The sequence below is a fragment of the Pseudophryne corroboree genome, chromosome 4, assembly GCF_028390025.1.
Source record: "Pseudophryne corroboree isolate aPseCor3 chromosome 4, aPseCor3.hap2, whole genome shotgun sequence".
Taxonomy (NCBI): domain Eukaryota; kingdom Metazoa; phylum Chordata; class Amphibia; order Anura; family Myobatrachidae; genus Pseudophryne; species Pseudophryne corroboree.
In genome coordinates this window covers 502242407-502266159 of record NC_086447.1, presented here as the reverse complement: position 1 = coordinate 502266159, position 23753 = coordinate 502242407, and the positions used below count along the sequence as shown (strand labels likewise).

Genomic DNA, 23753 nt, shown 5'->3' with positions numbered 1-23753 from the left:
AGTTTTACAACAGCTGGAGAGCCACAGGTTGGCCAGGCCTGTAATAGCAGAATGTGAGGAGCGGGAGCAGCAATTCCCACGTGATTCTGTGTACAGCCTGAGCTCTGCCGACAAGAGCTCTGTGCAGCAGCAGCTTCTGTGATCGCGATCGTGGTTTGTACTGAGACGGAGACACAGCTATCTTTGTCCCAGAAAAAAAGAATTTGGCTGGGCAGGGGTGGTTTCTGGTTACACAGAAATCCCCCCTGCATGCGCCACTGTGGTCGACATACTGACTGTTGGCCTAATGACAGGTCAACCTATCACCTGGAACCCATTTCTTTAATGATTTCAGCTTATTAACTACTTGCTGTTGTGTTTTCTTCACCCCCTGATACAAGGTGTTGGTAGATGGTGCGCTCTGTGCCTGTCTCCTTCTACAATATGATCCTATGGGTGCATCCCCTAGTGATTGTTCCCTTGTGCCAGTGTCTCTCAGAGGTGGAGCTTAGTGTATGCTCTGATTCTCCATCTTAGTGACAGTGCGTGTAGAGCTGAGACCGGGAGCAGAGCTCAGTGTGTGAACAGAGTGAGAGACTTACAATGTTCCTGCATGTACCGCGCCTCCAGAGCTATCAGAGAGCCAGGCGGCACACCTTCTTCACAACGGGAGTCAGACTGCACGGCCATGCAGTCCTCCATCCCTTTCCACCGGAGACATCCCCTGCTGATATACCGCAGCCACATGACCAGACTGATAAGTACCGTTACCATTGCTGGTGTTACCTTGTCTGATATAAGGGGCCAATTGCCTATTACAATAATACATCCAAGTCACCTGTGTGTTTACTGCATAAACATGCATTACTGTTTACTGTTATGGGCACAGACCCGCGTACCAAAAGATTAACCCCTGAGTGTTTTGAGTAATAACACAGAGAAAGTTTAAAGTGACATTTTATACAAGTGCAGAGAAGATGTATAACATAGGACACAGTATGAACTTTGCTAAGGTGAAAGGTTCAGATAACAATGCTACATGGAAGTTTGCCATGGAGATGCAGCTTAAGTGGGAAAAGTTGTGGAAGGTCACAATAGACCCAGGAGCAGGTCCTAACCCAGATGATGTAGACAGAGCCATCGAGATGATATATTTAGCTGTGGAGCAGCATGTCTATTAAATAGTCAGTGGGAAAGTGTCAGCTAAGGACATGTGGATAGCCCAGCAAAATGCGTATAAAGACAAAGGTCTAATGAGAAGGATAAGTTTGAGATGCATGCTATATGGAATGAAACTGAGTGCCTGCAAGAACATGAATGATTATATTTATAAGTTATTGTCGATAGCTCAGCAGTTGGCATCTGTGGGGGCACAGGTGGACGAGGAAGAAGTGGCAATAGCTATGTAGCAGAATGTGACGCCAGAATTAGGGGGGTCATTCCGAGTTGTTTGCTCTGTAAATTTCTTCGCATCGCAGCGATTTTCCGCTTAGTGCGCATGCGCAATGTTCGCACTGCGACTGCGCCAAGTAAATTTGCTATGCAGTTAGGAATTTTGGGGGTCATTCAGAGTTGTTCGCTCGGTAAATTTCTTCGCATCGCAGCGATTTTCCGCTTAGTGCGCATGCGCAATGTTCGCACTGCGACTGCGCCAAGTAAATTTGCTATGCAGTTAGGAATTTTACTCACGTTTTTTTCTTCGTTCTGGTGATCGTACTGTGATTGACAGGAAGTGGGTGTTCTGGGCGGAAACTGGCCGTTTTATGGGTGTGTGTGAAAAAACGCTACCGTTTCTGGGAAAAAAGCGGGAGTGGCTGGAGAAATGGAGGAGTGTCTGGGCGAACGCTGGGTGTGTTTGTGACGTCAAACCAGGAACGACAAGCACTGAACTGATCGCACTGGCAGAGTAAGTTTCGAGTTACTCAGAAACTGCACAGAGATGTCTTATCGCAACATTGCGAATCTTTCGTTCGCAATTTTAAGAAGCTAAGATTCACTCCCAGTAGGCGGCGGCTTAGCGTGTGCAAAGCTGCTAAAAGCAGCTTGCGAGCGAACAACTCGGAATGACCCCCTTTACTCACGGTTTTTTTTTCGTTCTGGTGATCGTACTGTGATTGACAGGAAGTGGGTGTTTCTGGGCGGAAACTGGCCGTTTTATGGGTGTGTGTGAAAAAACGCTACCGTTTCTGGGAAAAACGCGGGAGTGGCTGGAGAAACGGAGTAGTGTCTGGGCGAACGCTGGGTGTGTTTGTGACGTCAAACCAGGAACGACAAGCACTGAACTGATCGCAGATGCCGAGTAAGTTTCGAGTTACTCAGAAACTGCACAGAGATGTCTTATCGCAACATTGCAAATCTTTCGTTCGCAATTTTAAGAAGCTAAAAATCACTCCCAGTAGGCGGCGGCTTAGCGTGTGCAAAGCTGCTAAAAGCAGCTTGCGAGCGAACAACTCGGAATGACCCCCTAGATTTTTTGGTGGTTGCTTTAGAGTCAAATGATACTAAGCTGACAACAGAGATTGTAAGGGCAAAGCTACTACAGTTCCAAGAACGTATTCCTGTCGAGACCATAGCTGAGGGTTCTGCCATGATCACAAAGGGCGCAAAGTCTAAAAAACACAAGTTCAAATGTTTTGTATGTCACAAGATAGGACATAAAGCTTCAGATTGCAGGATGAGAAATTCCAGTGGTGCGCAGAATCACTGTGACAAGCCAAATGAGTCAGCACTGAATGTAGCAGACAGTCACAGGAAGGATTGCTGGTACATGGACTCGGGGGCCACTAGGCATTTCAGCTGCAATAGCCATTGGTTCAATACTTTAACACTGTGTGTACCCACTACAGTTACAGGGATTGGAAATAAGGTCCTTACTGCATCACAAGCTGGGACAATCACAGTACATTTAAGAATTGGAGAAGAACAGTTGTTACAGATATCCAAGATGTGTTGTACGTGCCTGATTTAAGAAGTAATCTCATTGCTATCAGTGTCCTAGAGAAGAAAGGCTATAGAGTTTAATTTCAGAAGTGCATGTGTATGGTGCAAAATAAAAGAGGGACTTGCTTTAGCAATCCGATGCAACCAGCCATATGTCCTGGACACTGCAGAGTGTACTGCAATGATGCCTACTGATGAAAAACAGTCGGTGGAGCTGTGGCACAAACACATGGGTCATCTAGGATATAACAACGTCCAGAAACTGCTAGATGGAATGGTATCAGGGAACACTGTGAGCAACGCTGAAAGACCCATGTGTGAGAGTTGCATAAAAGGCAAGCAAACTCGCAACCCATTTCCAAAGTCAGTTAGTAGAGCACACTGACGTGTGTGGTCCAATGGAGGTGGAATTAATCAGTGGTTATAGGTACTTCATGACACTCATTGATGATGTCACAAGAATGACACACGTGTACTTCATTAAAGAAAAGAGTGAAGTTGTCAACAAAATTGTGGAATACAAAAACCTAGTGGAGACACAGACGGGTCTGAAACTAAAGATCCTGAGATCAGACAATGGTGGAGAGTATGATAACAAAGTCTTAGATGCATTCGTTAGAAAATATGGCATAAAGCAGCAGGTAACAATTGTCTACACACTGGAACAGAATGGCATGAGTGAGCAGGCAATCCACACAATTGTTGAAAGAGCACGGACTATGTTTAGTGATGCTTGACTGGAAAGGAAATTTTGGGCAGAAGCATTATCTTCTGCAGTATACCTAAAGAATAGTGCACATACAGTGGCTGTCAAAGGCAAAACGCCACTGGAGGCGTGGTCCAGAGAAAAGCCAAGTGTCAGTCATCTTAGTGAGCAAAGCCTTTGCACATATACCAAAGGAGAAAAGGAGAAAGCTAGATCCAAAATCCATAGAATGTATAATGCTCAGATACTGCAAAGAAAGCAAAGGATACAGACTTTGGGATATTACAAGTAAACGTCTTCTTAAATCCAGAGACGTGGTATTCTACGAGACAGCACCACAGACTGGAGCAGTGGAGCAAGAAAATAATGTATTAGTGGGTGTACAGGCAGCAGAAAGCGTGTCTAAATCTGAGAGTGTCAAAGTAGACAACAAATCAAGGAACAGAAGTTCCATGAGGAGCAACAAAGGTGTTCCAGCCAAGTAATACAGTGAGGAGTATGTAAACATAGCTTACTGTAAACCTGAAAACATACAAGAAGCAAAGTCAAGCAGTGATTGGACAGAGTGAAAGTCAACAATTGATACAGAACTGTCAGTAAATAGACTATGGTTGATAGACCAAGTGACTGTAAAACGATCAAGAACAAGTGGATCTTCTGCATGAAGTTGAATGCAGACGGGACAGTAGCTCATTACAAAGCCTGCCTTGTTGCCAAGGGATATACCCAGAAGTCCGGAATCAATTACGGAGAGATCTACTCACCTGTCGCAGGGTATTGTACCTTAAGATTAGTGATTGCTATTTCTACACTACATGATCTACTGTTATATCAGCTAGATTTTGATTCTGCATTCCTGAATGGAGAGTTAGTTGAGGAAATTTATATGGAACCACATGAACACTATGATGTGGATATATTCCAAACTGGGAAAGTTTGTCTCCTAAAGAAGTCACTATTTGGCCTCAATCAAAGTGGTCATTGTTGGTATGTGAAGTTGGTATGTGAAGTGCTACTAGAAATGAACTTTGTTAGGTCAGAGACTGATCACTGCCTATACCATAAGATTATGGAAGACAAATTGTTCATATTAGCTGTGTATGTGGATGATTTACTTCTGGTAGGTCAAGAAAATCACATCATTGATGTGAAGCACAAGCACCAGCTTAAACAAAGATTCAAGTTAAAAGGTCTAAGCCCTGCAAATCACTTATTAGGCATGAAAATTGTGCAAAACCTAGTAGAAGGGACTGTCACAATTGGCCAGCAAACATATATTGAGGCAATAATTTCCAAATACGGAATGACAGATGCAAAACCAGTAAGTACTCCCATTGACAAAAGTGTAAAAATGGTCAAGGCCATGTCACCAAGCAGCAAGGGGGAAATAGAGGAAATGCAAGAAATCCCTTATCAAAAATGCTGTTGGTAGTTTGATGTATGCAAGTACTGGGACACAACCTGACATCACACATGCAGTGAGTTGGCCAAGCCAGTTTGCAAATAATCCTGGGAGACTACACTGGATTGCAGTAAAGAGAATTCTAAGGTACCTCAAAGGTACAAGTTCACTAAAGCTGAGATTTACAGAATCAACAGACACCAGTGTAAAAGTATTCTGTGATGCCGACTGGGGGTCAGATGAGGACGACAGATGTTCCTATACTGGATACCTGTTTGCACTAGCAGGCACAGCTGTAAGCTGGGCAAGTAGGAAACAACCCACAGTTGCTTTTTCCACAACAGAGGCGGAGTATATGGTGCTCACAGAAACTTAAAAAGAAGTGCTTTGGGTAGAAGAGACTTTATGTGAGTTAGGTCTTCTTTATCACAGTGATATCATCAACATAAAGCGTGATAACAAGGGAGTAATAGATCTTTCTTGTAGCACATAGCATCATGGACAGTCTAAGCACATTGCTATAAGACATCACTTCATTCGTAAACTAGTGGAAAACAAGTCCATCAATGTGGAATATGCTGTAAGTGAAGAAAACATTGCCGACATGTTGACAAAAGGACTGTCATCATACTTCCTGAAGGAATGTGAACTGGAAAATGTTTAATGTTGATTTATTCTTACTGTTTTGCTTCACATTTATGTTTTCAGTTACAGGAATTACTTTATTGAAATATTTGATAAAATGTCATGTTCTTTTAAATATGTGACCGGAGACAGTCTTAAGTGAGGGGGAGTGTTAGTAGATGGTGCACTCTGTGCCTGTCTCCTTCTACAATAGAATCCCATGGACACATCCCCTAGTGTTTGTTCCCTTGTGCCTGTGTCTCTTGGAGGTGGAGCTTAGTGTATACTCTGATCCTCCATCTTAGTGACAGAACGTGTAGAGATGAGACTGGGAGCAGAGCTCAGTGTGTGAACAGAGTGAGAGACTTAGTGTTCCTGCATGTACCGCGCCGCCAGAGCTATCACAGAGCCGGGTGGCACACCTTCTTCACAGCGGGAGTCAGACTGCATAGCCATGCAGTCCTCCATCCCTTTACTACTGAAGACATCACCTGCTGATATACTGCAGCCACATAAACAGACTGATAAGTACCGCTACCTCTGCTTTGTTACCTTGTCTAAAATAAGGGTCCAATTGCCTATTACAATAATACATTCAAGTCACCTGTGTGTTTACTGAATAAACCTGCATTACTGTTTAAGCTCATTAAGTGTGTGGACAGACGTCACTACACCAGTCACTGCAATACTCTGCCAACACAAGGGATCTTTGAAATGTTGCCATATACCATGGCATTCTTCATGGTGCCGGTTATTTGCACTTTAACTCCCCTCTCCCTGCCCTCTTCTACCTTCCAATACATCATACCAACAAGCCACAATCCAATCTTCCTCAGCGTGCCTCTGGCATCATCTAATGTCTGCTGCTGAGGAGGTCATCAGAATTCACCTCAGGCAGCCTCGAACAGCCAATCAGCTCATTCTAGGTGCGACCCAGGTCGCTCCATTCAGACATAAGCCGGGGCATCAACCCAGGTCGCATGCCCCAGCAAAACAACCCTTGTCGACTGCAGGGGCGCAAGCCTGGGTCTGTTAACTGGGTCATTACCTTCCACATATCCACCCAGCCCAAGACATTTTGCTGTGTCTGGCAAATTCCCGGTTTCTCTGTATATCCAGTGGCACCAAGATGGGGGGAGTTGGTACTAATCTGCTACCCTTCCCAGAGCCAGAGCTAAACATTTTGGAGCCCTGTGCCTGAGAAAGAATTGGTGCCCCCGCATACTTAAAACAGTGACAGTGTGCACCGAAGGTGCACGTTAAAAATATAGGGGTGTAACTTCATGGGGAAGGGGCGTGGTTACATAATACATATTACATTACACCACACAGTAGTGTATTAGTCACACTACACCACACATTAGTACCCTTTATACACATTTTGCCACAGTAGAGCCAATTATACACTTTGCACCGGGTAGCCCATTATATACATTGTGCCAGGTAGCCCCTTACACACATTGTGCCAGGTAGAGCCCCTTATACACATTGCACCAGGTAGCCTATTATACACATTGCGCCAGGTAGCCCCTTATACACATTGCACCAGGTAGCCTATTATACACATTGCGCCAGGTAGCCCCTTATACACATTGTGCCAGGTAGCCTCTTATAGACATTGCACCAGGTAACCCCTTATAGACCTTGCGCCAGGTAGCCCCTTATACACATTATGCTTGATAGAGCCCATTATACACATTGCACCATGTAGACCCTTATACACATTATGCCACATAGTGCCACTTATACACCTTATGCCAGGTAGAGCCCCTACACCTCATTCCTCACTATTCCTCTCCTCCCTACAGTGAAAAGTGTTAGAGAGTGTGTGTGTGTCTCACTTACAGCAGGTCTGCAGGGCTTTCTGACCGGCTCCTGAACCCCCAACTCAGCGTCTCACACTGGCTGCATGAGAGCAGCCACCGGGCCCAAAGCGCTCGCCGCCGGGATATCATACTGATCCCTGTGGAAGCAGGGGCCTAGCTATACCTTTGGAGGCCCCCAGCACAACCCCTCCCCTCCTTTCCAATACTACTTGAAGCTCAATCTCCGTGGACCATTCCTCTCTCCTTCCACCCTCCCTCCCCGGCAGCAGACCACTTTTGACTTAACTGCCCTCCCTCCCCTTCCCCCATCAGACAGAGCCAGTGGGCAGGCGCTCACCTTTAGAGTACCATTGGCTGCTGTTTTATTTATATGCACTGCAGGCACATCTCTGCTCTACCAGGCTTTCTCCATCTCTCCTCACTGAGTGAAACAGGGAGGAGGTATGGTCGTAGTCCTGGGATGTCCCTGCAGTCTCAGCCATGCCTCCTCCCAGCATCAGTGATAGTGAGGAAAGACCGAGCTGGCCCGGACAGCAGATGTGCCTGTAGCACACTGCTAAGAAAAAAAAGCAAATGGCAGCATAAATAGGTGCAGGGGGAAGACCAGGCCCCAGAGGCAGCATGGGCCCATAGCAGCCTGCACCTATTGTAGCTACCCCCTTGTTTGAAAGTATAGATCCCGCAGTGAGCACAGTTCACCACCGAGCCCACAAGGGGCTTGTTGCGCTTGACCCCCCATCCCCCGCTGGCCATCTCTATGCTGGGATCCCAGCGTCGGTATGGTGACCGCCGGTCACGCATACCCAACCAGTAAATATACACTGTATGTTTTATGTGTTTGTCAGTTTTTACTTTTGCTAATTAGCATGTTGTTTTAATGAATCAACGTGAATAAATGCAGTATTTATTGATTAATAAAAATAATTATAAATATAAAACATGTATACCGGTAAAAGTAATATTAAAAGAGAGTCACTTTATAGTATACTCATGATGTCTGATAATAGCTCGTGGTTAATATTGAGATGACGGACATAACCTTGATAGAGAAAGTCCGTATTCCACTTAGTGAGGTTGATTAATATTAGAGAACAGGGTGCACTGATACTTTCCCAATTGAGTATGGGTCCCTCGGTTAGAACAAATCTCAATACCTCTCCGGTGGGCTGGTCAAAGCCGAGCGTCCTCGGCATGAGAGTCCTGCAATACCCACATAAGCTGTGCAGCGGAGGGGAGATAGCCGCCTATTCACAGGCTGACTATAGCGGCGTGCGTGTTGAAGCCACTAGCAACGGAAGATGTGGACGGAGGGTGCAAAGTAGATGAAGGTCGATGTGCACCTTGTAGTTACACCTGAGCTAGGTGTGTATGGGGGCGGGTCCTGACGCGTTTCGTCACGCTCCACGTGACTTTTTCAAAGTTGAAAAGTCACATGGAGCGTGACGAAACGCGTCAGGACCCGCCCCCATACACACCTAGCTCAGGTGTAACTACAAGGTGCACATCGACCTTCATCTACTTTGCACCCTCCGTCCACATCTTCCGTCGCTAGCGGCTTCAACACGCACGCCGCTATAGTCAGCCTGTGAATAGGCGGCTATCTCCCCTCCGCTGCACAGCTTATGTGGGTATTGCAGGACTCTCATGCCGAGGACGCTCGGCTCTGACCAGCCCACCGGAGAGGTATTGAGATTTGTTCTAACCGAGGGACCCATACTCAATTGGGAAAGTATCAGTGCACCCTGTTCTCTAATATTAATCAACCTCACTAAGTGGAATACGGACTTTCTCTATCAAGGTTATGTCCGTCATCTCAATATTAACCACGAGCTATTATCAGACATCATGAGTATACTATAAAGTGACTCTCTTTTAATATTACTTTTACCGGTATACATGTTTTATATTTATAATTATTTTTATTAATCAATAAATACTGCATTTATTCACGTTGGCTCTCTTTATATTTATACACATTTTCCTGACATCCAGCGCAGCCGTTTGTTTTTTCTCTTGTTTCTACCTCAATACCACACATAGTATTCCGGCAAGCGCAGCATTTCAGAAATTGTGACCTTCAAGTATATCATATTTTGTTATATTTTATATGCAACTTGATGTTTAGGCACTTTTTAGCAGTTTTTTGTTTGGTTCTTCTTTGTTTTAATGAATACCGATTAAATGTTATATTTTATTATAGGCAGGGTGCCACTGTCCTGAGAGTTTACTTTACTGTTTTCTCCAGTAAAGGGTATTATAAATTATAATATGCAGTAATGATTTTTTAATAATTTTTTTTATTGTGTATTGATGATGCAAATTTGAATTCTAAAGTGACGTGAGATTGCGGTATGATATTCAATTGTATTTATTTATTGCACTGATCGTGCTCATAGAGGTCAGGTTTAGCCGTATAAAGCAGCTAAACCCAACCAAAGTGCTGGGGGCGATTGCGAATAGTGCAGTTTGGGTGCCGAAATGGGTCACATTTCACGCATTTCAGCTCACCACCCCCAGGGGGTTAGAGATTAAATGCACACATGGGCAGCTATTCTCGCCCAAATGGAGCTACAATTGAATAGCTCCATGGAGCCCATTAATTGACTGGAGTCAATGCTCTCTCTTTTCTCTTTTTTGTTTTTATGATCTGTACCTGCTCTTTAACATGTAAAGCCAAACTCAGTCTGAATGAAAGAGGAAGATCATGTTTATTTTTTTTCTTATGCATATTAAGTATAAAACTAGATATGCAAATAGTTATATTAAGGAAAGCAAAGTACACATTATTAAGAAAGATTACATTTATTGGACTGTAGTAAAGTAGTTAACATATGTATACAATAAGACGTATAAACCCTTTGCTTTGCTTTCTTTCTTTTTTTTACAAAAGGTCTGTTTAAATTACAGCTCTTGTGATATTTTCATTTACACAAAGGGAATTTCTAGTGGTGCTGTAACAACGTCACCAAAGACCTTTCTCTCAATTTTCTACATTCCAACCCGCCTTTTGTGTCAAGTTAAGGTAAACACTACACTGCTCACCTCCAGGGAAAACTGACACTAATTTGCATGAATGACATGGTCTGATTTCTTGGTGAGTTAGCTGCAACCTGCAGTAAAATGTTTTCTGTTGTATCACGCTCACAGGTATCAGGAAGCTGCAAGAGGTGTTGCTAACTAATCTTCCTGGTGAATATACAGGAACCAAAGACATAAATTAGCAAAGCAGAGAAGGCGGTCCTAGCTAATAGAAACAAATATGCCTTCACTAGGAAGTAAACTGACTACCTGATCCAGCATATTAACCTGCATACAGCCTTCAACAAGGTGTCTTCTTTATTCAGTAAGAAATACCACAGACATCAGTGACGGATGCAATACTTCAGTTTCTGACACAGAACAAGCTCTGCAAGTGGGAAGAACCTGTTTCAGCTGCTAACTTTTGCTTACGGAAGTCCAGATGCTGGGATTATCCTGAGGTTGGTAGTAGAAGACACTACAAGATATATAGCTATTACTGTCATTATGAGGCATGGAAGGAAGGAAGAATCAGTATGTACAATTTAAATAAGAAAACAAGGATTTGCCATTGTCACTGACTATGGGGAACTGTTGTAGGAAACACTGCAGCTGTTGCGTGTCCCTCTGCTGTTCCACTGAAAACAAGACAAACAGCGAAAAAGGAGATAACTACAAAGTAAGTGACACTGTTATTGCGAATCCCCGTGTGGATGAGCCTCACAGATTTAGTACTCCTGCATATTACAGTCCGAATCCCCCAAATGTAAAGATATCCTTACAAAATGAGAGTATCACAAGGGAGGTGTACGTGGCTTTATATGATTACCAAGCAGCCATCAATGAGGAACTGAGTTTTTGTACCGGGGACCAGATGCACATACTGGATTTTACTCATGAGAGCTGGTGGAAAGCTAGAGCTTTGATACCCCGGGGAAAGGCAGAAGGATATGTTCCAGCTAACTATGTTGCTCCTGTCTGCAGCATTAAATCTAAACCGTAAGTACAATATAAGACACTTTCCTACAACGCCTCTAACAGTCAGGTTACCAGGTTACACATATACAATTAGAAGAAATTATAATGCTATGTGTTTAATAATAATGAGCAGTGATTTACTAAACTTAAATAACTGGGGGCATGTTATAACAAAGAAAACAGAGATAAGGGGGTACATTCAATTAAGGTTGAAACTGCCGTCTTGTCAAAAAGACGGCAGTTTTCGACTTTTTCAGGTCGGAAGGGGTTCCGACTTATTCAGTCCCCAGCATTTTTATTCGACAAGTCGGGGAATTCGACTTGTCAAATAGTACGTGAATCGGCGGTATAGCTGCCGATTCACGTGCTTCTGAGGGAAACGGGGCCAAATTCGACAGGTTTTGGCCCCATTTCCGACCATCACAGTTCGACTGAAAAAAAAGTCGAACTGAGATGAGTGACCTGAGAGGAGGAGACAGGGGGAGAGCAGCGGGCAGACGGGGGGAGAGCCGCGGGCAGACGGGGGAGAGCCGCAGGCAGACGGGGGACAGCAGCGCTACAGCACAGCGCTGCAGGAAGATGTGTCATAGCCGCCGCTCACGGCAGCATCCACTCGGCTCCAGCAAGTGAGATCCCGCTTACTGGAGCCGGGTGGATGCTGCCGTGAGGTCTGGCGGCTGTGCCACATCTTCCTGCAGTGCTGCTGTCCTCCGTCTGCCCGCAACTGTCCCCAGTCTGCCCGCGGCTCTCCCCCCTCTCCGGTCCCTCATCTCAATTCAACTTTTTTAAAGTCGAATTGAGATGGGCATTGAATAGCCCTTGTTGGATCCATTCCGACAAATGCATGTTAGAATGGATCCGACCTCAGTTGAATATACCCGATAGAGTACTTGTGTCTAGACCCTATAGGGGAGGCAATCAATTTGCTGGTTGTCGGTGTCCTGGCTGTCAGGAGGCCCGTCACCTGGTGAAATACCGGCTGTCGGAATTCTGACTGCCATTCGAAATCCCCCACTCGGGTGGTGGTCCACGCCACCACACGAGGGGAAATATAACCTAAGGTCGCCACCATGCCCAAAGTGTGGCGAGCATAGCAAGCCCGCGAGGCGACACGCTGCTTTCGCCGCTGGTGTTCCTGACCGCCAGGATCCCGACAGCTGGGATATCATACTGATCCCCCCTATAGTCCAGAAATAATGAACAGGCACTTCAGATCTTGGACAAAAGCTTTTGTTCTCAAAAATATTTTACTGGAGAAGTCTTTAAGCTGAATTTTCTTTACTGAGCATTTAACATTTGACAATATTCTAGGAACCAAACTACACTGTATGTGGCACTATAAAGGTTAAAAACTCATCAGCAAGTGAAATTATTCACAAACTCATTGTTCGACCTGAGTAAAGCTAGGTACACACTATTCAATTATCGTGACAGACAGCCAATAGTTGGATAGTGTGTATGAAGGAACGTTAGAGCATTTGAAGCTGATAAACACTCCAGACGCTTCTACAGTGGTCAAACCAGGAGAACGATGTAGCATGTGCTTCACACATTATCGTTCCACACCTTCCCTCTACTAGGTTATGCCAGGTATAGCAAAGGTAGGATACAGGTGCGTCCTTCCACATCTAACCTCCATACATAATGAGCAGTGGCACACAGGGCGCATGAGAGCAGTCAGTTCCCATGTGACTTGGCCAGCTCACAGGAAAACAATGTAGCATAGCATTTCGCATGCAGATACAGCCGCAGTCGCACACAAAATATAGGCAATGCACATATAATTTTAGTCAGCAAAGTCTGCTTGTGCATCTTATTCACATAGTGATGGGAATAAGACACATTTTCGGTGGAAAAAAAGCACAAAAAGATGCTTGGCATCAGTAACCTTGCTCATGACTAGTCACAACTAGAAGGACAGTGTCACATAACTGCTGTATACTGTAGTAATGATGAGAGAGGACATATCTGTATGTACCGCATAATACATTTGGAAATTGTTTTTATAAAAGTGCTGCTGAATGCATATTTTAGCAGTGTTCCTTTGGCTCGCTCTCTCCCAATGTGTGATTTTAAATTGTTATGGCAAAAGCAGACTGCTTATTTTGCTAATTTATGTTACATTTCCATGGGAAAAAACATAAAGAAAGTAATTCACTGGTGTACATAACCACCCAAATAATCTCCTTCCCTGGCCTATCTAGTATATCACTGAAATAGGTTAGATTGCTAATCACACTTCAGAACAACGTTGGCCATATCATCAGTTACAGTTCAAGGTTATTGTCATCTGCTTTTCTTATGTATTGGAACATTTCAGACTACACTATTATTATTATATTATATTTATAAGGTGTCACAAGTGTTTTTGCAGCGCCGTACAAAGGACAGTACAGGGAGACAAAACTTAGCATTACAGTAAATAAATACCAAAAATAGAGTACAGGTAACAAAGCACCACAATTCTCAAAACATAATACAGCTAAGATGTAAATAGCGAGGGAGTAATCATCGTACTACTTGGGGCTGGCGGGCATAGAGCCTTTACCAGCTGGAGAAAAGTGGGTAAAGATGGTCGCTGAGTAGGAGAGAGCTGTGAGTGAAATGTGTCAAGAAGAGGGCATCGACAACAAGAGGAAAGAGAGGGCCCTGCTCTGAAGAGCTAACAATCTAGTGGGAAGGGGCGACAGACAGATGACATGAGGTGCAAGCAAGCGGGAGGTAGCCTGATGGCAGTATGTAAGAAAAGCAGAGATGTTTAAGGCATGAGGCAGGGGGATGGATGAGCAGCCTCGGGACTAGGTTATGCATCGGAAGGGTATGCTTTGATGAATGGGTGGGTTTTTAGCGCCCGTTTGAAGCTTTACAAGATCGGGGAGAGTCTATATTATATATAGGAGATTGTGCCTTTGGCGATTTAGGACCTGATACAGAGGCGAACGCTGTAGCGCTTGTAGTAACATCTATTGGAGACCGCATGCATAACGCGCTACAAAGTCGTTTCCTTGTGTACAATCATTTGGCGGCCGAACGTGCAAGGACTGAGATGGCCACTTTCAGCATCCGTACACAAAGTAATACCAATTGTTGCGTTTTTAGATGCTACATTTGATCGCACCATCAAAACTTGAACCAGCCCTATGGCTCTAGCAGCTTCTGTATTTGACTCTGTTTAACGCACGTGCTGTACGAGTTTTTAGGAATTTTTGGTCAACTGTTTGAACATTGGCCATGCATCTACCTCTGAATCAGGCCCATATTATATCTATGTGTTTTTACAGTGGTGTTTATATGCGGTGTGGTTCATAGGTTCGACCACACTTAAGTCGAAAGTGTATAGGTCGACCACTATTGGTCGACAGTGACTAAGTCGACACCTAAATATGTTGACACAAGCATTTGGTCGACATGACAAAAGGTCAACATTAATTTTTTTGAAAAAATTGTGTCGTTTTCTTTGTAGAGTGACCGGGAATCCCAATTAGTAAACCGTGTCCCCTTGCTTCGTGCAAGGTGCCTCGCTCTGCACAGGTTACTGTTCCCAATCGTAGCCCACGTGGATCGGAAAGTTTGAAAAGCTAAAAGATGAAAAAAAAAATTGTGAAAAACTCATGTCGACCTAGTACATGTCGACCAAGTGACCATGTCAACCAATAGTGGTCGACCTAATGACTTTCGACCTAAATGTGGTCGACCTAGAGACCGGATACCGTTTATATGTACTTGCATTTTTTTTATTGTATTTTTAGAATTTATATACTGTATGTTAGATGAGAAAGCTTATTATTAAATTAAGTAATTTTTCTTGTTGTGGCTTATTATGTTAACATTTCCATTAATTGATCACAACCCAAATTAAAAATTAAGGAACTTAATTAAAATTAAGTATTTGTTATTAGAATAATTTTAGTTTATTATTATTGCAATTAATTATAGCTTTATTTATTTATATAATTAATCCAATTCAAAACGAAAAAAAAAAAAAGATTAAAAGGAAATATTTAACATATTTATTTATATGAGAATTAGTTCTGCCCAAGTGCTGCTGGTGCGGTCTCAGTCAGTGATGTAGCTCTCTCTGACAACCTACTGCCTCAGGGGGGACCGGGGGTAATGTTACGATGAAGACATATAGACACTGGTGGGATGTTGTTACACACCCCCTAGCATATTTTTATTTCTGTTAAAATATTTACATAAACTTTTTAATTATGTTTTTGTACATTGTCATTTTTGAAAACAAAATGGTCAGTTTAGTGGCTAATAAATGCAGGGCCGGCTCTAGGCATGTTCGAATAGAGCGTCCGCGCAGGGCGCCACCCTTAATGGGCGCCGTGCGCTGGCGCCGCCATATTCGATGCTGGAGCCGGCCCTGTGTGTGCAGCATTGGCCCGTGTGCACTGTGCGCTATGCGCGCTGCGCGGCGCCGGTGTCTAACGTCAGACGCCGGCGCCATAGTGCACACAAGTGGCCACCCGGACCCAGGCTCACTCTGACTCGCCGGCCACCCGCCCGCCCGCCAGCACTCCCGCCCGCTCGCCAGCACACTCGGACAGGCGGACAGCAGCAGTACTCCTCCCCAGCAGCGCCGCAGGTATTGGGGGGATCCGCACTGTGGGGGTATTTCTGGCTATGGGGGGGGGGGCATTTCTGGCACTGTGGGGGGCATTGCATATCTGGCTCTGTGGGGGCATATCTGGTTCTGTGGGGGCATATCTGGCACTGTGGGTGGCATATCTGGCACTGTGGGGGGCATTTCTGGCACTGTGCGGGCATATCTGGCACTGTGGGGGCATATCTGGCTCTGTTGGTGGCATATCTGGCACTGTGGCACTGTGGGGGCATTTATCTGGCACTGTGGGGGCATTTATTTGGCACTGTGGGGGCATTTATCTGGCTCTGTGGGGGCATTTATCTGGCTCTGTGGGGGCATTTTTCTGGCTCTGTGGGGGCATATCTGGCTCTGTGGGGGCATTTATGTATCAGGCACTGTGGGGGCATTTATGTATCAGACACCGTGGGGGCATTTATGTATCTGGCACCGTGGGGGCATTTATGTATCTGGCACCGTGGGGGCATTTATGTATCTGGCACCGTGGGGGCATTTATGTATCTGGCACCGTGGGGGCATTTATGTATCTGGCACCGTGGGGCATTTATGTATCTGGTGCCGTGGGGGCATTTATGTATCTGGCACCGTGGGGGCAATTATGTATCTGGCACCGTGGGGGCATTTATGTATCTGGCACTGTGGGGGCATTTATGTATCTGGCACTGTGGGGGCATTTCTTGCACTGTGGGGGCATTTCTTGCACTGTGGGGGCATTTCTTGCACTGTGGGGGCATATCTTGCACTGTGAGGGCATTAATGTATCTGGCACTGTGGGGGCATATCTGCGCTGTGGGGGCATTTATCCATCTGGAACTGTGTGGCCATTTATGTAGCTGGCACTGCTGGGGGGCATGTCACGTGTAGCTGCCACTGCTGGGGGGCATGTCATGTGTAGCTGGCACTGCTGGGGGGCATATCATGTAGTGTTCCCGCTAGGCGTCTGTGGCTGGGCAGTGTGTCTCAGTGCTCTACCTGGCGCAATGTGTCTAACATGCTCTTATAGGAGGTTCTACCTGGTGCAATGTGTATTAGCTGCACTACTGTGTGGTGTAATGTGAATTGCCACTATAATGTGGCTACGCACCTTCCCCACGAAGTAACTCCCCTAAATTTTTGCTGCGCGCCTTCGGCACGCACTGTCCATGCTTTACCGTGTGGAAATGGGAACAACAAGCATTACAATATGTACATCATTTTGCCCACCTAACTTAAAAATGTGCCCTCCCTGTGATCAGCAACCTGCCCTAAAAAGTGAACACTATCATGTGTAGCTGGCACTGCTGGGAGTCATGTCACGTGTAGCTGGCACTGCCGGAGGGCATGTCATGTGTAGCTGGCACTGCTGGGGGCGAGACCACGCCCACTTTTTCAGGAGGCCACACCCACTTTTTCAGGAGCGCGCGCCTTCGGCGCGCGCATGGGGGGGGGGGGGGGGGCACTTTTCAATTTTCTCGCTCAGGGTGCTAGTAGGCCTGGAGCCGGCCCTGAATAAATGTATACCACAGAGCATACCTGTTAATTATTGAGCCACAAATCTACTTAAAATACATTCAATTATTTTCTGATTCAAAATTTCCATTTGTTTTATTTTATATTAGTGTACAATTGTATTCATTTTCCTAATCATGTCAGATTTGTTTTTGCCCGTAAACTTTTTTTTCATTCTAAATGCTTGCAGACAAAGGCGTAGGTGCAGGGAGTACAGCTGCTATGGGGCCCAGAGCTGAGAGGGGCCCACCTTCCCTGTCACAGTTACATGTATACTATACATTTTTCACCATTGGGTGTTACATAGGGGCCCTTACACACGTATGTCTTGGGCCTACAATATATCTAGTTATGCTCCTGGACCTACTCATTGTAATGTGGAATAAAATAAACTGGAGGGCATTTTACATTTATAATGTTACATAATATGAAGTGGGGCACTGTAATGTGAATATATTATTTATTATCAGTTATTTATATAGCTCACACATATTCCGCAGCGCTTTACAGAGAATATTTGGCTGCACACATCAGTCCCTGCCCCAGCGGAGCTTACAATCTAATATTCCCTACCACATGATTGTACAGGCACACACATTCATGCTTGGGTTAAATTTGTAGGGATCCAATGTACCAGTATATTTTTAGATTGTGGGAGGAAACTGGTGCACCTGGAGTAAGCCCACGCAAGTACAGGCAGAATATACAAACTCCAGATAGTTAGGGCAATGGTGGATATCGTACCCATAACCTCAGTGCTGTGAGGCAGTAATCGTTACCATTACATCATCCGTGCTGCTGATGAACTCCTGTACATACAGTAATGCACCTGATTCAGAGTTGTACCAAAAGTGCCCATAATTACAGCCATGTTCCGTGCTCAAGTATAAATGCGAATTTCCACCTGTATTTAAAACCTGGCTTCATATATAGGACCACACCGCTCCTTTCCATCCGCTTGTGAAAGTAGCTGTCATCATCAGCATGTTGCACCATACCTATCATTGGTACAAAAGATCTAACTGAAGACAGACAGATCTCTGCACTCCTCTGGATAGCTTCTCAATACCGTCAACACGCTCACGTTATGCTCATGTAAATTTAACCTATGTGCAAGTTCAGTGTTGCTGCCCAATTATACTCACTCAGTCACAAGTAGAGATATGGCAGTGATCTGTATAACTCTGAATAGCCCATAATTGCTCTACTCGTAAGTTGCAAATGCAGGACTAGATGCATGCACAGTTTGCTAAAACTCGTGAGATCAATACACAGATGGAATTGTGTGGATCAAGCCCAATTTTTATATTGACAATAAGTTCTGATGTCATCCCATTTAACTAGTGAAGTGTGATGTCATCACTTTCTGTGTATATTAGGAAAACCGTGAATAAGCAATTTCTCCCTGTAAATTTTAGAAACAACCCCCCTTTTCCATCACTTCTTTTATATGACCACAAAAATCCTAAGTGATGTTAATTTTAGAGTAGGGGGTCATGTATCCAATGTGAAACTTACCCCGTGACATAGTACACTCCACCAATTACTGTTAATGGTCAAATCAGGCACCTAAACCCTGATTTTATGTAAATAAAACCCGTAGCAAAGTAGAGACTGCAAGCCTTTGGCCTGAAGTGGCAAACACAGGATTTCTAGAGGGGGGTTTCCAAATACAATCCACAATATGCCATTCTGCGGAGCAAGTGTGGGAGTCTGGGAGAGCGGTAGAAAATCCTAGTATTGACCCTGGACATTAATGTAAATATTGGTCTTTTTATACACTAGATACTATGCGGGAGATTCAAATGTTTGAAAAGTCAGTCGGGTGTCTGTTTTTTCCTGTCTATTAGATAGGAAAAAACAGACTCCCAACTAACTTTTCAAACATTTGAATCTCCCCCTAAGGGTGGGATTCAAATGATATATCACGCCCAATTTCCTTTCTAAAATGATCTCCGTTATTGCACATGTTGCGTCCATAGTGATCAGGTTTAGCTGTGTAAAGGGTTGGGTTCCTCACTACTCCGGGGGTAGCGAGCTGAAATAATGATTCCACGCTCCTGAAGGCAGCAACAGAACGGGTGTGGAAAGGGGTGAAAAGAATTGAATCCCGCCCTAAGTATTAATATTCATAGATGGTCTATATAGTATAGGCTGTATCAAACATATTTAAATAATATAAATAAGGTAAGTGGTCAGGAAAAGGTTAAACATACCATAATAAATAAATACACAAACATACTGTAATAGAACCAGTACTGCATATTCAAAGTATACAATCTCCCACCTCACGATAAGGCTCCTGTCTCTTTTTCATTCTTGAAGACTTTTGAAAATTAGTTTAAGGGAGATTTTTTAGTAGAATGCTCTGCGCCACTGAGAGGGTGTGTCTGCGCCACTGAAAGGGTGTGTCTGCGCCACTGAGAGGGTGTGTCAAGCCCCGCCCAACCCTCTCTGGCAGCATACTGCCAGAGAGGGTTTGTTTGTGTATGAGTGTCTCTTATTATACACATTACTTGCATACATGGAAACATTAATGCAATGGACGTTATGTACAAGGTATTACACTATTGGAAGATCACCCTTTGTTGAATAGTATAGTACTATAATGTAAGTTATGAGCAGAATGGCATAAATACTAGGGTGATTTATACTGCATGATGTGGCGTCATATATACCATTTCTATTGTTCTCCTAATTTCAGCCACTTGCCAAGAGTAAGGGGGTTTCCGGGCCACCAGAAACACCCCCTGCGTTTGCCTAAGGCCTTGGAGGAAAGTTCAAGCAGGTGATTTACTGAAGCACATAACTTCTACATGATGACATTATCATGCATCTATGGAAAGTAAAGTTGAGATAGTACACAATGATGAATCATGAGTCATGAGTTCTAATCATTTGTGGGAATAGATAATGGTACAACAAGCCATTGGGAGTAAGTTAGTAATAGTCACACAGCTAGGTAGGTGAGTGCACTAGTTGCAGCTCTTCAGGAAACTTTACTCTTATCACAGTTCTGTGGAAAATCTGTAAAAACGGAAGGACTATGGTGCAATAGCCTCCAGCTCCTCTGTCACTCTCTAGAAATGCTTGTTACTGTATGAGTCATTTGAAGTGCAAAGTTTATTGATTACCTCTGCTGCGGACACTGCTCCATTTGTAATTAAATAGCATTGTGGATCTGTCTATACAAACATAATCTGCATACTGTAGATACTAAAAATTGCATCTAGCATACAGATGACGTGGCACTATGTGTTTGTGCAAAGTAATACTAGATAAAGATCTCAATACTGGCAAAGTGGAGGACCCTCAATGGGAGTAATTTGATATGCCGGCTGTTGGGATCCCGGCGATCAGCATACTGTCGCCGGAATCCCAACAGCCGGCATACCGACAACTATTCTCCCTCTTGGGGTGTCCACGACACCCCTGGGGGGAGAATAAATAGCGTGGCGTGCATAGCGCGCCACCGTGCCGGCAGCGTGGCGAGCGCAGCAAGCATGCAAGGGGCTCTTTTGCACAAACTCCGCTGCCTGCATTTCGATGGTCAGAATCCCGGCACCAGTATGCTGGGCACTGGGATCCCAAGCGCCAGCATAATGTTGTAGACCCCCCTCAACATATCTTCAAAATACTGTACTATCCTTAAAACCCAATGTCTTCCAAAATTTTGCTCATAGCCCATCTATGCATTCTACCAGTAGCACACTATGGACAGAGGGGTGTGACTCAAAATTGGGGGGGTAAATTAAGTTTTTCAAGCTACAAGGAAAGTTTCTAGTTCTGATCTGACAGGGGAGAGAAAATGGACATAGTCATTATTATTATTATTATTATGTTTATAAAATTTCACCATATTACGCAATCCAGCACAGAGAATATTTGTCATATACATCAACAGTGTTCTACCCAGTGGTGGGATTCAGCCGGTTCGCACCGGTTCTTCAGAACCGATACCTAATGTTAGGTATGGTTCTGAGAACCGTTTGCTAATGAGCGCCGCCAGCATAGGCGCCGATTCCGTTACCCCAGTAGAGCTTGCCACCGCTGCCCCCGCAGCCCCCGCAGTAGATTGAGACGCGCTGGGGGCTGCAGAAGCGTGTCACAACTGAGGGCCTGAGCTGACGGGAGGCAGCCTCAGTTGTAGGGGCTGAGATGTACCGGAACCTGGGAGGTTGTATCAGACCCCTGGACATGTAAGTAACATGAATAATAACTGCCCGAAGGCGTGACCACGACAACTTGGATAAAAGTCAATGATGTTTATTATGACAACTCCGCAACACAGCAGCAGTAAAAGAAAACGTAAAAGTCAGCAAAGAATAAATACAGTTCCTGGGTACTACAGGATGGCAGGAGCCACAGGGCACTGGTAGTGTGAGATAGTTCTTATGATCTTCTAGATGGAAAGTCCTTACCAGGCCCGACTGTAGCAATGGAGATAACCCAGGATTGTGCCAGCTGGTGTTCCAGGAAAAGCTGGGTTGCTGAAGATAAAACAGCTGCTGTGGATACTGGCTGGAACCAGACTGTTGTTAGCACGGAGTGGATACTGGCTGGAACCAGTTAAATAATAAATGAACTTGGGAGCGATGAAATATGAACTGAAATGTAGAACTTGAGAGCGGAGAAATAATAATACCGGTGGAGAGTGGTAAAGTGTAGAAAGGACACCGGCCCTTTAAGGGAAGCTGTACTCTGCTGGAAGCTGAGCTGGAAGCAGGTAATGTTGTAGCTGGAAACAGATGAATCCACAATGGATTGGAGAGTCAGGCTACACCGCAGGTGGAATGCTGGTGCGGGTCTCTATGGTGGAAGTCTTGAGACAGGAGCTGGAACCTGGAAGACAATCACAGGAGAGAGACAAACAGGAACTAGGTTTGACAACCAAAGCACTGACGCCTTCCTTGCTCAGGCACAGTGTATTTATACCTGCAGCAAGGAAGGGATTGGCTAGGCAATTATGCAGATTATCAATACTGACAACAGATTGGTGGAAATGATCAGCTGACAGAATCCAAGATGGCTGCGCCCATGCAGACACTTGGAGGGAAGTTTGGTTTGTAATCCATGTGGTAATGAAAACAGTAATGGCGGCGCCGGCCACCGGAGACAGGAGGCGCCAGGCTGACAGATGCACATCCAACCACGCGGACACAGCGGAGGCCGCGGCTGACGTAATCGCCACTCAGACACTCTGCATGCAGAAGTTCAGGGACGGCGGCGGAGGCCGCGGGAGACGCCATGCCAGGTGTAATATGGCGTTTACTGTGACAGCGTCCCAGAGTGACAGGAGAGGATACAGGAATGTACACATCAGGATAACAGATGGGATCCGGTCCTGGAGCGCTGAGCCAGCCTTAGGAGGCATCTGATGGGTAAGAAATGGCGTCCAGATACCCGGATCGTGACAAAGCGCTTCTGTACCATAGCAATGGAAAAAAAAAAAACCTAAAATGGCCGCCGGCAAGGAGGAGACAGACGCTAGAGGTCACATTTGACCTCTAGCGCCTGTCTCCTCGGCGGCGGGCATTTTAAGAGGGTTTTTTTTTTACACTACTATGGTACAGAAGCGCTTCCACAGCCCCCAGCGTGTCTCAATCTACTGCGGGGGCTAGCAGTAACCACTGATGCCCGCACCCACCCTCCCTACTTTACTGATGCAGCGGCCAGGAGATACCTGGCAATACACAGGAAAGCCCTGGCAACGCACAGGAGACCCCCTAGCAACACGTATGAAACCCCTGGCAACGCACAGGAGACCCCCTAGCAACACGTATGAAACACCTGGCAACGCACAGGAGACCCCAGCAACGTGCATGAAACCCCTGGCAAGGCACAGGAGACCCCCTAGCAACACGTATGAAACACCTGGCAACGCACAGGAGACCCCCTAGCAACACGTATGAAACCCCTGGCAACGCACAGGAGACCCCTAGCAATGTAAGTGGCATTATTATGTGTGGGCATAAAATGGTGTCAGGGCCATAACTGTGTGTATCATAATATGTAATTGGCATTACAGTGTGTGGCATAACGCATAATGGGGGTCATTCTGAGTTGTTCGCTCGTTATTTTTTTCTCGCAACGGAGCTATTAGTCGCTAATGCGCATGCGCAATGTCCGCAGTGCGACTGCGCCAAGTAAATTTCCTATGCAGTTAGGTATTTTACTCAC

General features: G+C 45.0%; 1 protein-coding gene across 1 annotated transcript in view; it reads left to right on the top strand.

Moving 5' to 3' along the window:
* The first annotated feature begins 10694 nt into the window (after positions 1-10694).
* Positions 10695-23753, top strand: part of FRK (fyn related Src family tyrosine kinase) — a 164839-nt gene continuing 151780 nt past the window's right edge. Inside the window, exon 1 of the mRNA XM_063917164.1 lies at positions 10695-11494. Coding sequence (XP_063773234.1) covers positions 11079-11494 — 416 coding nt within the window. The 5' untranslated portion in view covers positions 10695-11078. The remainder of the gene's footprint in view (positions 11495-23753) is intronic.